The sequence below is a fragment of the Hyaena hyaena genome, unplaced genomic scaffold (assembly GCF_003009895.1).
Source record: "Hyaena hyaena isolate Hyena2069 unplaced genomic scaffold, ASM300989v1 scaffold_78, whole genome shotgun sequence".
NCBI lineage: Eukaryota > Metazoa > Chordata > Mammalia > Carnivora > Hyaenidae > Hyaena > Hyaena hyaena.
The window spans coordinates 278,462-292,161 of record NW_024080710.1 but is presented as its reverse complement, the minus strand read 5'-3'; the positions used below and the strand labels follow the sequence as shown (position 1 = coordinate 292,161).

The following is a 13,700-nucleotide window of genomic DNA, read 5'->3' as shown; positions in this document are numbered from 1 at the left end:
ACCTGGGCATTTAGCTCTTATTTAAACTTTGGGTTTTATCTGGTGTTCTTTGACACTATTCTGGCAGAGTAAGAGAGAGCTTCATTACCACAGGTGGAGCTCCAAATTTCCCACTTGAGCTTTCAACTTTACCTTAGTAACATGATGCAGTTGGGACTTTATAAACTCTGGGAGGATTATATGTACCCTATCTTTGAAGATTATCGTGAAGGACAAAGGACATTTGGGAGTCCTGTTATTATATTTGCATATGTAATGAAACGGTAGCTCTGATTTTTGTATTATAATTTCCTTTTTTTTTTTTTTTTAACAATGCCCAATTAGTAGCCACAGGGATCCTAGAGGGACATTGACCTCTAAATAGCTTTGTTCTGTCTTCTAATGAGGTGTAGCATGTCTGGGGCCCACCCACTGGCCCTGGTGGATCCTAATTGGTGTTAAAAGAGTCCAATGCTAAAAATATAATGGTGGAAATTAAATTCACTTTTATCTCAGCTTCCAGTGACATATGAATTCTTCTCAACCTAGAGAGGTCAGGAAGTGGAAATGCAATTTATCTGCCCTGGAATTCATTTAAGAAGAATACTGTGTACAAGAGGCCAGTCTGAGTGAGGAGGCTAATATCTTCTACCATGCCCTGGAGCATTTGCCCAACAAGCAGGGTCTCCTGCTGGTGGTGGCTGATACAGAAGCAGAATGTGAGTTTGGGGAACCTGGAGCCTATAAGGAAGGTATGAAAGCTTTTTGGAATTCCAAATTAACTCATTCCCAGATTCCAGTAGAACACTGGGGACTGTATGTATGTGCTCTCCTTTCTTTCCCAGGATTTCATCAGGCAGGATTGCCATGGAGCTTTCACTTTGGTTTACCCCAGTTTTGGTAAGTTCTGATTTTGTATGAAAAAACATGCTTAGTAGATGTGATGAACATTTTGGACTTTTCTATAGGACCAATTAGGGTCATTTCAGATACAAATGTTTCTCTTTATCTGTCTCTCTCTGTCTCTCTCTCTCTCTCTCTGTCTCTCTCTCTCTGTCTCTCTCTCTCTCTCTCTCTCTCTCTCTCACACACACACACACACACACACACACACACACACACACACACACACATTTCTAAGTGCCTAAACCAGCATTTTGGTTTGCTGGAAGAGTGAAAGAGAGGGAGACCAAGTTCTGCTTACTGTGAGTTACATCTGGGGTAAGTATATGGCCTTAGTGTGATTGAATTATTTTGCCATTAATTTATTGTACATCGAAGCAGAATCTATTCCCCTTCAAGCTGATTTACTATGCTTAAAATAATGTGGTTTGGCTAAATCAGAACTAGTTCAGAAATCTGAGATGAACATTAGTAGACCAGAGTGACAAAGCCTCACATAGAGAAGTTTATAGATTTAAAGGGTAATGGAATATTTTATTTAGGTGGATAATAGAAGAGACAATGAGTCAGAAAATAATTGTTAGCATCAAGGCATGCCATTTCTCTTTCTATCCTCAGGCTAGTATCACTAAAAGTATGGACTAAAAGGGTCAGACGATAGAGATTCTCCCTTAGACTGACCACTTAGCACAGGAGAAAGGAAAAATTCTCCTTTCTTACTGACTGTAGGAAAACGGCCTGGACTTAATCTCCCACAGTATAGTTAAGAGTCCATCTGCTACTTCTAGTACTCTCACTTTAGAGGGCTGCATCAGGGACCATAGAGAGTCTTCCTATAAGTAATGTTATGACTTCAAATATGGACAAAAAAATCTAAGGACATCATGGGAGAATAATTTTTGTGGGATGACCTACTCATGACTATAAGTTTTTTTCCCCCTAAGGCTACAGTTTTTCTTTTGCGATATTCACCCTTTGATGATATTGATGATATGAGTGGTATCTTACTGATAATATGTTGCATGGTCAGATATAAAAGTAAAAGACGTATGAAAGAAAAGTATGAAAAGAAAAAAATGGCTAACACTGTTAAAATTACATTATCCTTTATGAAAAGTTGTAGCCATGTGCACGGTTGCTTTTTATCATTTAACATAAACATATTCCAGATAAAACAATTTATTTTTACTTAACAAAGTATAAAAACTAGACATAAAATATAATGTTTAAAATAATTTAAAATCCAGTCACCATGCCTACACTATTTTATTTTTTATTAGTTTTTTCCATTTCTTAAATTTTAAAACAGTTATAATTGACACACAATGTTACATTAATTTCAGGTATACAATATAGGGATTCAACAACTCTATATGTTATGCTATGTTTACCACAAGTGTAACTACCATCTGTCACCATACAACACTATCACAATACCATTAACTATATTCCCTATGCTGTACCTTTCATCCCTGTGACTTACTCATTCCATACCTGGAAGCCTGTATCTCCTACTCCCCTTCATCCATGTGACTGCACTGTTTTATATGTTTAACACAATTAAGTTCTTCTTTCTTCAGTCATGATCTTCTACAAAATAGCTCAGAGAGTTGAAGAAATAGAAAAGCCAGAGATAGGGCATACACGAAACTGGACAGAAGTTCAGGAATTCACCTTGGAGGGGTTTCCTGCTATCCAGAACCTTGGGAAGGTTCTTTTCCTGGTACACCTGCTGGCATACTTGGCGTCCATCATGGGAAACATACTCATAATCACCATTACCTGGGCTGACCATCGCCTTCAGACACCCATGTACTTCTTCCTCAGCAGTTTCTCCTTTTTTGAATGCTGTTTTATAACCACTGTTATTCCTAAATTGCTGGCCATCTTTCTGTCAGGGAGGCAATCAATTTCTTTTGCTGCTTGCTTCACACAAGCGTTTGTCTTTCTTTTCCTGGGAACAACTGTTTTCTTTCTTATGGCTGTATTATCCTTAGATAGGTACTTGGCCATTTGCAAACCTCTGTATTACCCAACCATCATGAACCCAAGGATGTGTTTCCTTCTGGTCGCTGCCTGCTTGTCTTTGGGATTTGTCCTCATGGTAGTTCCAATTATAATGCTTTCCCAGGCATCCTTCTGTGGCTCCCATGTCATTCCTCACTTCTTTTGTGATTTTGGGCCACTGATTCATCTCTCTTGTTCTGACACCAGATCTACTGAAATGTTGGCCTTTGTCCTTGCTTTGTTTATCCTTTTGACTTCCCTTCTCATAACCATCATTGCATACAGCAACATAGTAGTCACAATTGTGCGACTTCCATCAGCCAAGGAGCGACAGAAAGCTTTCTCCACCTGCTCCTCTCACCTCATTGTCCTCTGTCTGATGTATGGAAGCTGTGTCTTTATATATGTGAAACCAAAGCAAACAAATAGGCTGAACTCCAACAGGGAGGCTGCCCTTGTGAACACAGTGGTGACCCCGCTTTTGAACCCTGTCATCTACACTCTGCGGAACAAGCAGGTCCACCAAGCTCTGAGGGATGCTCTGTCCAGGGTGAGAGTGCAGAAATAGAACCACAGACTATCAGAGGGAGAATGCTTCTTCTCCATCTAATACAATCTGCCCCCCACCCCATTTCTGGAGTCTCCTCTATAATTTTGCAAGTGTGGTTTTTAAAGGTTCTGCTTGTTTATTCTTAGAATAGGGGCCAATTTATCTTATAATCCAATGTACTCCACTACCTGAAAGCTCTAACATTCTGTTTTATACTGAAATGAAATTATCTTCCTGGATCTTCTGTTCACTATTTTTAACTCAACAGAATTCAAAAGATTTTAATGAGGAGCCTCATATCCACGATTCTGTTTCATGCACGTGGAATCTCAAAGTTGAAAAGGTGAGGTTTCACGTAGCTACTTGTAGTAAGTGCATGGGGATGGAAAATGAAATTGATAAGAATTAAGAACATTGAGGGGCGCCTGGGTGGCTTAGTCGGTTAAGCGTCCGACTTTCGCTTAGGTCATGATCTCACGGTTCGTGGGTTTGAGCCCCGCGTCGGGCTCTGTGCTGACTGCCAGCTCAGAGCCTGGAGCCTGTTTCAGTCTGTGACTCCCTCTCTCTCTGACCCTCCCCTGCTCACGCTGTCTCTCTCTCTCTCTCCTAGAAATAAATAAAAAATATAAAAATAAATAAATAAATAAATAAATCTTTACAATTCTAATTTACACTATAATGAAGACATAAATGTCTGTAATTGAAATTGAAAGTTTCTAGGGGTTATACTTATCTGCTAGGTTGATTTCAGTACTAAAGACCTGATGATGAAGTACCAGAGGGAGAGAAGCATTATTATTTCTGGAACAAGGGATTGAGTGGTTAAGATTGTTTCCCTACTACAGAAAATTTAAAGGATTTGGGGGGAATCTAATTAAAGGTGGAAAGGAGTCTAATTGTGACTGTAGAGTCTTTCCAAATAAATCTATAAACAAGTATCTTTATTTGTGAAATGAGAGCTTTGATGTGATAATCTCTGGGTGTCCATTATAGTACTAGTGTGAAGTGACACTATTGCTACCAAACATGACATGAAGACACACTGTAATAGAAATACAATTTGAGGCTAGAAGAGAGAAAATGATGAGATGTTTTTGTTTGTTTGTTTTAATAGGTATATATTATATATAATATATATATTATATATATAATATATTTTAAAAAGTATATATATATTAAACATATATATATATACTTTTTTTTTTTTTTAGTGTAGTTCACACATGCCATCTTATATGTGTTTGTTGACCATGTGTGTGTCCTCTTTGGGAAAATGTCTATTCAGGTCCTCTGCCCATTTTAAAATCAGATTATTTGGATTTTTTTGGGTGTTGTTTAGGTTTTAAAATAAATTTTGGATATTAATTGCTCATTGGATATGTCATTTGCAAATATCTTCTTGTATTCTGTAAGTTACCTTTTTTGTTTTGTTGATGTTTCCTATGCTGTGCAAATGATGGGATATTTTAATGGAAGAGTTACAACTGTCATTTAGTTATTCAAGATTTTGGTAGGAAAGGATGTATTTGGACAGAAGACACTGTAAGAAAAATCCTGGAGCTGGTGGTTGCTTGGTATAGTTGGCTAATGGCCACTATCATGCTTTGCTCTGACCACATTATTCTGTGATTTCAGGGATAATAATTGACTGTGTTAAGATTTCTGGCACACAATTATGTATGAATTTGAAGAATAGACTACTTAACAGAACACATTTTTGTTCACCCTATGCACATATAAAAATTTCCAAGTATTTTTTTGTGTAGGCTTATCTCTTTTTATGACATTTGGGATATTCCCTTTGCTCAAAGGATCACGTTGTCAATTATTTTTCCCAGAATGGCCAATGAACAGTATAGTTATTGGCAGAAGGGTCTCCCCATAGGAGTGCAATGTTAGTGGAGGCTGGTGATGGCAATTGGGCTGTGGCATGCAGGTGCACATCTTGGGGGGCTAACTGAAGGTGAGCCTAGTGGTGCAAGCTAGTGACAGGAGTCAAGGCCAAATCTGGGGCCACATGCAGCTAATTCAAACGTATAAGGAACTCATACAAATCAATGATTAAAATAATACAACCCAAATAAAATAATGGGCAAAGGACCTGAATAAACATTTTTTCCAAAGAAGACATACAAATGGCCAATAGGTATATGAAAAGATGTTCTTCAACACCATTAATCATCAGAGAAATACAGATCAGAACCACAATTATCTCAGATATTATCTCACACCTCAGCTAGGTTAGAATGGCTATTATAGAAAAATAAAAGGAAAAGAAGTATCGGTGAGAATGTGGAGAAAAGGGAACCTTTGTACAATGTTGATGAGAATCTGAACTGGTGCAATTACTATGGAAAATAATATGGAGGCTCCTCAAATAATTAAAAATAGGAAGCAACCCAAGTGTCCATCCATAGATGAGTGGATAAAGAAGCTGTGACGCGTGCGCGCGCGCGCACACACACACACACACACACACACTGGAATAATACACAGCCACAAAAAATGAAACATGGCCATTCACAACAACATGGATGATTTAGGGGGTACTGTGCTAAGCGAAATGAGTCATTCAGAGAAAGACAGATACCATATAATTAACTTACATGTGGAATTTAAGAAATAAGTGAACTAAAAAAGAGAGACAAACAAACAAAAAAAACCCAGACTCTTAAATATAGAGAACAGTCTGGTGATTGCTGGACAGGAGGTTGTGGGGGAGGGGATGCATGAAATAGATGAAGGGAATTAAGAGTACACTTTCATGATGAGCACTGAGTTATGTATAAAATTTTTGAATCACTGTACTGTACACCTGAAACTAATATAGCACTGCATAATAATTAAACTTGAATAAAAATGGTTGAAAATTTAAATATATATAAGAAAACTACTGTATAATTCAGTGATCCTACTTCTGGATATGTATCCAAAGGAGTTGAAGTGAAGATATTGAGGAAATGTCTGCACTCCTATGTTCACTGCAGCGTTATTTATTATAGCTAAGATATAGAAACAATATAAGTGTCCATTGATGGATGAATGGATAAAGATAGTGTCGTATATACATAATGGATTATTGCTGAGCCTTAAAAAAGGAAATCCTGAAATATGTGACAACATAGATGAACCTGGAGGACATCGTACTACAGAGAATAAGTCAGATGCAGAAACACAAATACTGTATGATCTCATTTTTATGAGGAATCCAAAATATTCAAACTTATAGGACTAGAGAGTAGAATAGTGGCTACTAGGGGGCAGGGGGAGACAGAAAGGGGAGGGTGTCAAAGCATACCAAATTTCAGTACTGCTAGGCAAATAAGTGCTAGAGATCTACTGTACAACATAGGGTCTCCTGTAGAGTACTGTATTGTATAGTTTAAACTTTGCTAAGAGGGTACACCTTACTTAAGTGCTCTTACCACAAAATAAAACAAAAATAAAGGGGATGGAGGAAACTTCTGGGGATGAGATATGTTTATGGTCTCAGTTGTGAGTATGGTTTCATGAATGTATACTTATCTTTAATCTCTTCAAGGTATATACATTAAATGTGCACAGCTTTCTGTGTGTTAATCATAATTGAATAAAGTGGCTTCAAAAAAGAATTGCACTTCTTTGATTCAAAATTTTACTAAGGCACAGATTTTCCCTTGTAAGATGAATAAGGTCTGAGGATCTAATGGAAAACATGGTGACTATGGTTGATAACACTGTATTGTATAACTGAAATGTGCCAAGAGAGTAGAACTTAAGTGTTCTCACCACCCCCAAAAGAAGACAACTATGTGAGGTGAGGCATGTATGATTTAACTCAATGGGGAGAATCCTGTCACAGAGTATATGTATATCAAAGCTTCCCGTTTATTACATTATTTGCAATTTGAATACCTTATAATTATATTTGTGAATTATGCCTCAATAAAGTTGGAAAAAAATTTAAATGTAAGGAAAAAAACACACAAAATTTTACTGAATGATTTTAGTAGATGAATGGAATATTAGACATGGCAGATGAAAAATTAGCAAATTTGAGATATATAAACTTAAAAAACACACAAAGAAATTATAAGCCAGCTAAAATTGAAAGGAGCATCATTGAGATATGGACAAATTCAGGCAATCCAACAAGCATATAATTAGATTTCTGAAGCAGAAGTTTATATGTGGAAAGAGATGACAAAAAAAGATTTAAGGAAACAATGGCCAAAATTTTCCAAATTTTGTGAAAACAGAACCAAAAATCTCAGCAAAACCTAAGCACTAGAAATGTGAAGAAATCTACACAAAGATGCATAATAGATTGCTCAAAATCAATGATAAAGAGAAAATCTTTAAAACACCCAAAAGGAAAAATTACATGTTTCATACTGAAGAACAAAGATAAAGATAACATAAAATTCTCTTTGTGGAGAGGTAAACGAGAATACGGTAATACAAAGACTTCTAAAGGACTGTGAATAAAAACCTGCCAACCTAGAACTTGATACCTGTAAAACTGTCTTTCAAAAATGAAGGTATACTAAAGATAAAATAATTGATCACTAGCAGGCCTACAGAATAATAATTGGTAAAGTCAGTCCTTCCAAGAGAAAGAAAATTCTAGTAGATGGAAATATGCAGATCTATGCAAAAGAATGAAGAGCACTGGAAATAGAAACTACATGGTAGGTATATAGGATATTTATTTTAATTACTTAAATGTCTGAAAGATAATCGACTCTTTAAACAAAAATAGTAACAATGCACTTTAGGGTTCATAACATATGTAAAAGGAAAATACATGACAATAACATCACAAAAGCTGAGGGGGTAGAAACAGAAGTATACTATTATAAGTTTTTTAAATGTGAAGTGGTAAAACTATCACTTGGAGGTAGATAATGATAAGTTAAATATGTATACTATAAACACTAAAGCAACCACTGAAATAAAAATCAAAAGTTATAGCTAAGAAGCCAACAGAAGAGATAAAATGGCATTATCACAATGGGGCAATAGGAAACTTTTGGGTTGATGTATATCTTCATTGTATTCATTATAGTGGTGATTTCACAAGTATTTAAACATATCAAAATGCCATGCCAAGTCCCTGGAAAAGGTTGGCTGAGCTGCCGATCCTGCTGGGCCAGACAATAAGAGGCCAGTGGGAAAACATCAAGACTAAGGGAGGCAAATCATGAGAGACTCTTGAATGCTGAGAACAAACCGAGGGCTGATGGGGCTGGGGAGGGGGGAGGGGAAGGAGGGGTGATGCGCATGGAGGAGGGCACTTGTGGGGATGAGCACTGGGTGTTATATGGAAACCAAGTTGACAGTAAACTATTAAAAAAAAAAAGACTAAGAAACTAGCAGAAGCATCAATAAAGTAAGTAACTTCAGCCCTAGGAAGACCAGCTCTTAAAATATGTGGGAGGTATCTAAGCAGTTACTGGCTGATGAAAGTCAGAGCCAGAAAGCCAACCAGAGAAAGGTGTAGATGTAAAGTTCAGTGCTGAGTATCTTAAAGCACAGTCCAAGCAGATAGCATGCTGGGATGGTGTTTCAAAACTACCAGGACAGGCTTGGAACTTCCTTCCAGCCATGAAGCTGGAAGGAGAAGCCGCCTTCTACCATAGCAATTGTGAAAAGCCAGACATCACAGAACTTGTGAAGCTTATGAAGGAGGCTTACCCAGACCACACACAGTTTGAGAAAAACAATCCCCATTATGACCCATCCAGCAAAGAAGACAATCCCAAATGATCCATCATAGATGTGCTGTTTGTTCCAATGATGAAGCATTTCATTATCCTGACTGAGCTCAAAACCCATCACCAAGCCCTTAAAAAATATGTCTCTCTTAGAGAGGCAAACCGTAAGAGAGACTCTTAACTATGGAGAACAAACTGAGAGTTGTTGTAGGTGGGGGATGGGCTAGGGAGAACACTTTTGTGATGAGCACTGGGTGTTGTATGTATGTGATGAATCACTAATTTCTACTCCTGAAACTAGTATTACACTATATGTTAACTAAGTGGAATTTAAATAAAAACCCAAAACATTTTTTAAAAACATGTTAAAATGTATCAAATTATACACTTTAAATATATCCATTTATATCAATGATCACTTAAGAAAGCTGTTTAAAAGATAATAGAGCTGATTATAATGCAATATTAAAAATGCATGGTTAACTCCAAAGAAAATAGGAAAAGAGAATAAGAAATATATAATGGGGGGACAATAAAAGGAAACATCAAGATGGTAGTTGGGGCACCTGGGTGGCTCAGCCAGTTAAGTGACCAACTCTTGATTTCAGCTCAGGTCATGATCTCATGGTCATGAGATTGAGCTCTGCATCAAACTCATCACTGGGTGTGGAGCCTGCTTAAGATTCTGTCGCTCCCTCTCTGTCTCCCTCACCCGCCCCCCCCCAATAAAAAGATGGTAGGGGCACCTGGGTTGCTCAGTTGGTTAAGCTGCCAACTTTGGCTCAGGTCATGATCTCACAGCTTGTGGGTTCGAACCCCACATCAGGCTCTGTGCTGACAGCTTGGAGCCTGGAGCCTGCTTCAGATTCTGTGTCTCTCTCTTTCTCTGTACCTTCCCCACTCACACTCTATCTCTCTCTCTTTTAAAAAATAAATAAATGCTAAAAATAAATAAATAAATAAAAAGATGGTAGAATTAAATCTAACCTTATAATAATGACATTACATGTAAATGGACTAAGCACTTCAATTAAAAAAAGGGACAGACATACACACACACACACACACACAGATATGACTATATTGGGTAAAGAGGAAGACCTTACTCTGTGTTATAAGAATAATGTTTAAATATATAGAATAAGAAATTTGAAGCAAACATCAAGCAAAAGAAAGGTTGTGTGACCGTAGTAATACATATTAAAAAAATAGACTTTACAGTGAAGTGTATTTTCAGAAATAAAGAGGTAAATTTATAATGATAAAGGAAAGAAATAATCAGGAAGATGTGATTTTATATGTATATTCACATAATGATAGGCCTTAAAGTTCATGAAAGAAAAGTTAGGAGAACTAAAAGAAATAAAAAGATCTACAAATAAAGAGGTTTTAACACCATCATTTCAGTAATTAATACAGCAAAAAGAAAAAAATCAGTAGAGGATTCGCATGACTATCAACTAAATACAGTTAATTGATAATTGTAGATTATTACATTTAACACCTGAAGATACACATTATTTTCATTTGTACATAGAAATTGCACTACTAGGTATTTACCCAAAGGATACAGAAATATTTATCCAAACGGATACACGCACCCAGATGTTTATAGCAGCATTATCAACAGCAGTCAAATTATGGAAAGAGCCCAAATGTCCATAGACTGATGAACAGATAAAGAAGATGTGGTATATATATATGTATATGTATATGTATATGGAGCCAGTGTGTACTATGCTATGTGAAATAAGTCAGAGAAAGACAAATACCATATGATTTCACTCACATGTGGAATTAAGAAACAAAAGAGATGAACATAGGGAAGAGAAAAAAAAAGAGAGGCAAACCATAAGAATGACTCTTAATTATAGAGAACAAACTGGGTGTTGCTGGAGGAGAGGTGGGCAGGGGATGGACTAAATGTGTGATGGGTATTAAGGAGAGCACTGTTTTATAGTTTGATTTGGACAGTGGTACCTGGCTGTTTATACATAGAAAATTATCAACCTGTACAATTAAAATTTGTTCATTTTACAGAGTTTAAATTATACCTCATTAAATAAAATACCAAGTTAAAAAGGGAAACAAGGAAAGACAATTGTAAAAAAGTCTTTCTGTTGTTTAAGCTTGTCTTTCTTGACATATGTAATTTGGGATTCTGTAAATTTTGCCACTCGAGGGCACTAATGGAAAATATACCTTTGAAGACTTGTACAAAGGATTGTGTGGGTTATTGATAATGATGGTAGTATGTTACCATATGCAGTGAAATAGCAATTATATTATATTTCTGCTGAAATTTGTCATTTCCAAATATGAACAACTAAATGCCCTCTGGGACTCTGTTATGATTTTAGTTCCTGCTTCTTTTTTTCATACTCCTCTAAATGAATTCTCAGTGTTCCAGAGGTTTGTCCTTTTGGACCCTGTGTATCCTCATTGGGGACAGTAAATAACCCTTTGGTAAATATATCATCAGGGCATTTGAATGTATTCTCATTTATGACTGCAATGATCCTCAGGTACTCTGAAAGGTAGGGAGCAACTGGTTGATGAGACAGTGACTAACAACAGAGTCCAAAGGAAAGTGACTTTTGTTGTCTCTTCTTCCTGACTTTCCTGTGGTATGGATGCATAACTGACCAAATTTGATGTTTATGATGGACTGTGTCATAGTATCCCATAGAATGCATATAAATATGTTCAAGAATTTTGAATGCAAATTCTAGTGCATATTTGTGATAGTTTCTATTATCCTGATCTAGGATTTATCAGTCCAGCTGCTATACGGGAAAACTATGACTATTAATTCTCCAGAGTTTAGAAATCTCTGTCTTCCATGAAAAAAAATTAGCCCTAATAGTTTCCTATTAATTTAAGACACAAAGCATTCATTGATTTCTTTAATAGTTCAAGGAAAAGTATGTCTCAATTAAGAGAGTTCTTCCCCACCCCCCTTTCCATTAACCTGGGAGAAAGATCCTGGTTTGTTGCAAGAAAAGAGAAGCACATTGTCAAAGAAGCTCTGTTTCCTGTGAGCTGCTTCTTGGTGAGTACCTGACCATGAGGATGACTTGCAATCTGACAAGTCACATATTTAAAGCAGAGACTGGTTATGTTTAAGTTTGTATTGTGGGTCATGCATAGTTAATGTAAAAGCTTTAGCTAAATCAAAGTAAGTAAAGTACAATTTAATTATGATGACTTACTCACTAGAACTCTGATTTCCAATAGATGTCCACACTCATTCCCCAATGATTACATATTAATTCCTCTGGCTTCTAGCTACACATTGACATTAAAACAAACAAACAATCAAACAGTGTCCCTCTAGTGATTGCAGTGGGAGTACAGGTGTAATTCCACCACACCAAAATCTTCCAGTGTAACAAAAATATTCTCAGAAAACAATATTGAAGGGTAATTTATGACTAAGAGCAGAAGGAAAATTGTTCTGCCTGGTGGGTAGAGGGAAACTGATTCGCCCATTAAATGTTTATTCATTGATTCTGAACAAACAAGTCATGCCCCCAACATTTAGACATGGTTTCACTTAAACCCGAGGACTGGGTAGTTCGAGATATTGTGATAAACCAGGTTTCCTGCTTATTCTTAAGGTCTTGGGTAAAGAACTCAGGCTGATCCAATTTTAAGAAAATAGCTGGTTTGGAATATGCTAATAGGAAAATGATCCCCCCACCCCAATTTCTTTTCTTTTTAGTTTTATTTATTTGTTTACCTGCTTATTTGTTTTTAGAGAGCATACACCAGTGGGAGAGGGGCAGAGAGAAAGAGAGACAAAATCCCAAGCAGGCTCCACACCATCAGTGCAGAGCCTGACTTGAGTCTGGAACTCATGAACTGTGAGATCATTGCCTTAGCCAAGATCAAGAGTTGGATGCTAAACTGACTGAGCCACCCAGGTGCCCCTCGCCCCACTCTTTCTGTTTCCAGAGGGCTAAAGTCAGTACATAGGAGAGCTTCATATATTGCATATTATGCCTGAAGTATAGAAATTGACACTGTGACCCCATAAAAATATTCTCTGTGTTGATACACATGGCCAGATTTCATTCTTTCTCATTGCCATGGGCATGGAGGAGGGCACTTGTGGGGATGAGCACTGGGTGTTGTATGGAAACCAACTTGACAATAAACTATTAAAAAAAAAAAGAAAAAATTCTCTGTGGGATGACAATCTTCATTGTTATCTGTTAGTTTTATACATTATGTGCAAAAAATAATTTTCATTTTGCATTCTTTACCTTATTGACTTATTAAAAATATTATTTTCCAAAAAAGTAAAGTTGCACATTAAAATTTATTTTCAAAAATAAACAAAAAGCCATCAATTTTTACAATTTAATAACAGGAAAAGTTAAAAATCATTTATAATATGGCATTTAAGTGATATAAAATGAACCCTCATTCAGAACTGTAGCTGTAAGTAGTAGTTATTTATTTTTTTAACAGTGGCCATCATTTAAACTTTTTATTCTTTGATGATAAGAATCACTTGATGACAGTGTTTTCTGTTTAACAGATCCAACAGAGTTGATGAC

The 13,700-nt window shown here is 36.5% G+C and overlaps 1 protein-coding gene and 1 pseudogene across 1 annotated transcript; both read left to right on the top strand.

The window, feature by feature from the left end:
- Positions 1-846: 846 nt before the first annotated feature.
- On the top strand, positions 847-3,457 carry LOC120232768 (olfactory receptor 6C4-like). The gene is given in 2 exon segments (XM_039233666.1): positions 847-879; positions 2,384-3,457. Coding segments are annotated over 2 exon segments (1,107 nt in total).
- Positions 3,458-8,523: 5,066 nt separating this feature from the next.
- On the top strand, positions 8,524-13,696 carry LOC120232767 (annotated as a pseudogene).
- The last annotated feature ends 4 nt before the right edge of the window (positions 13,697-13,700 follow it).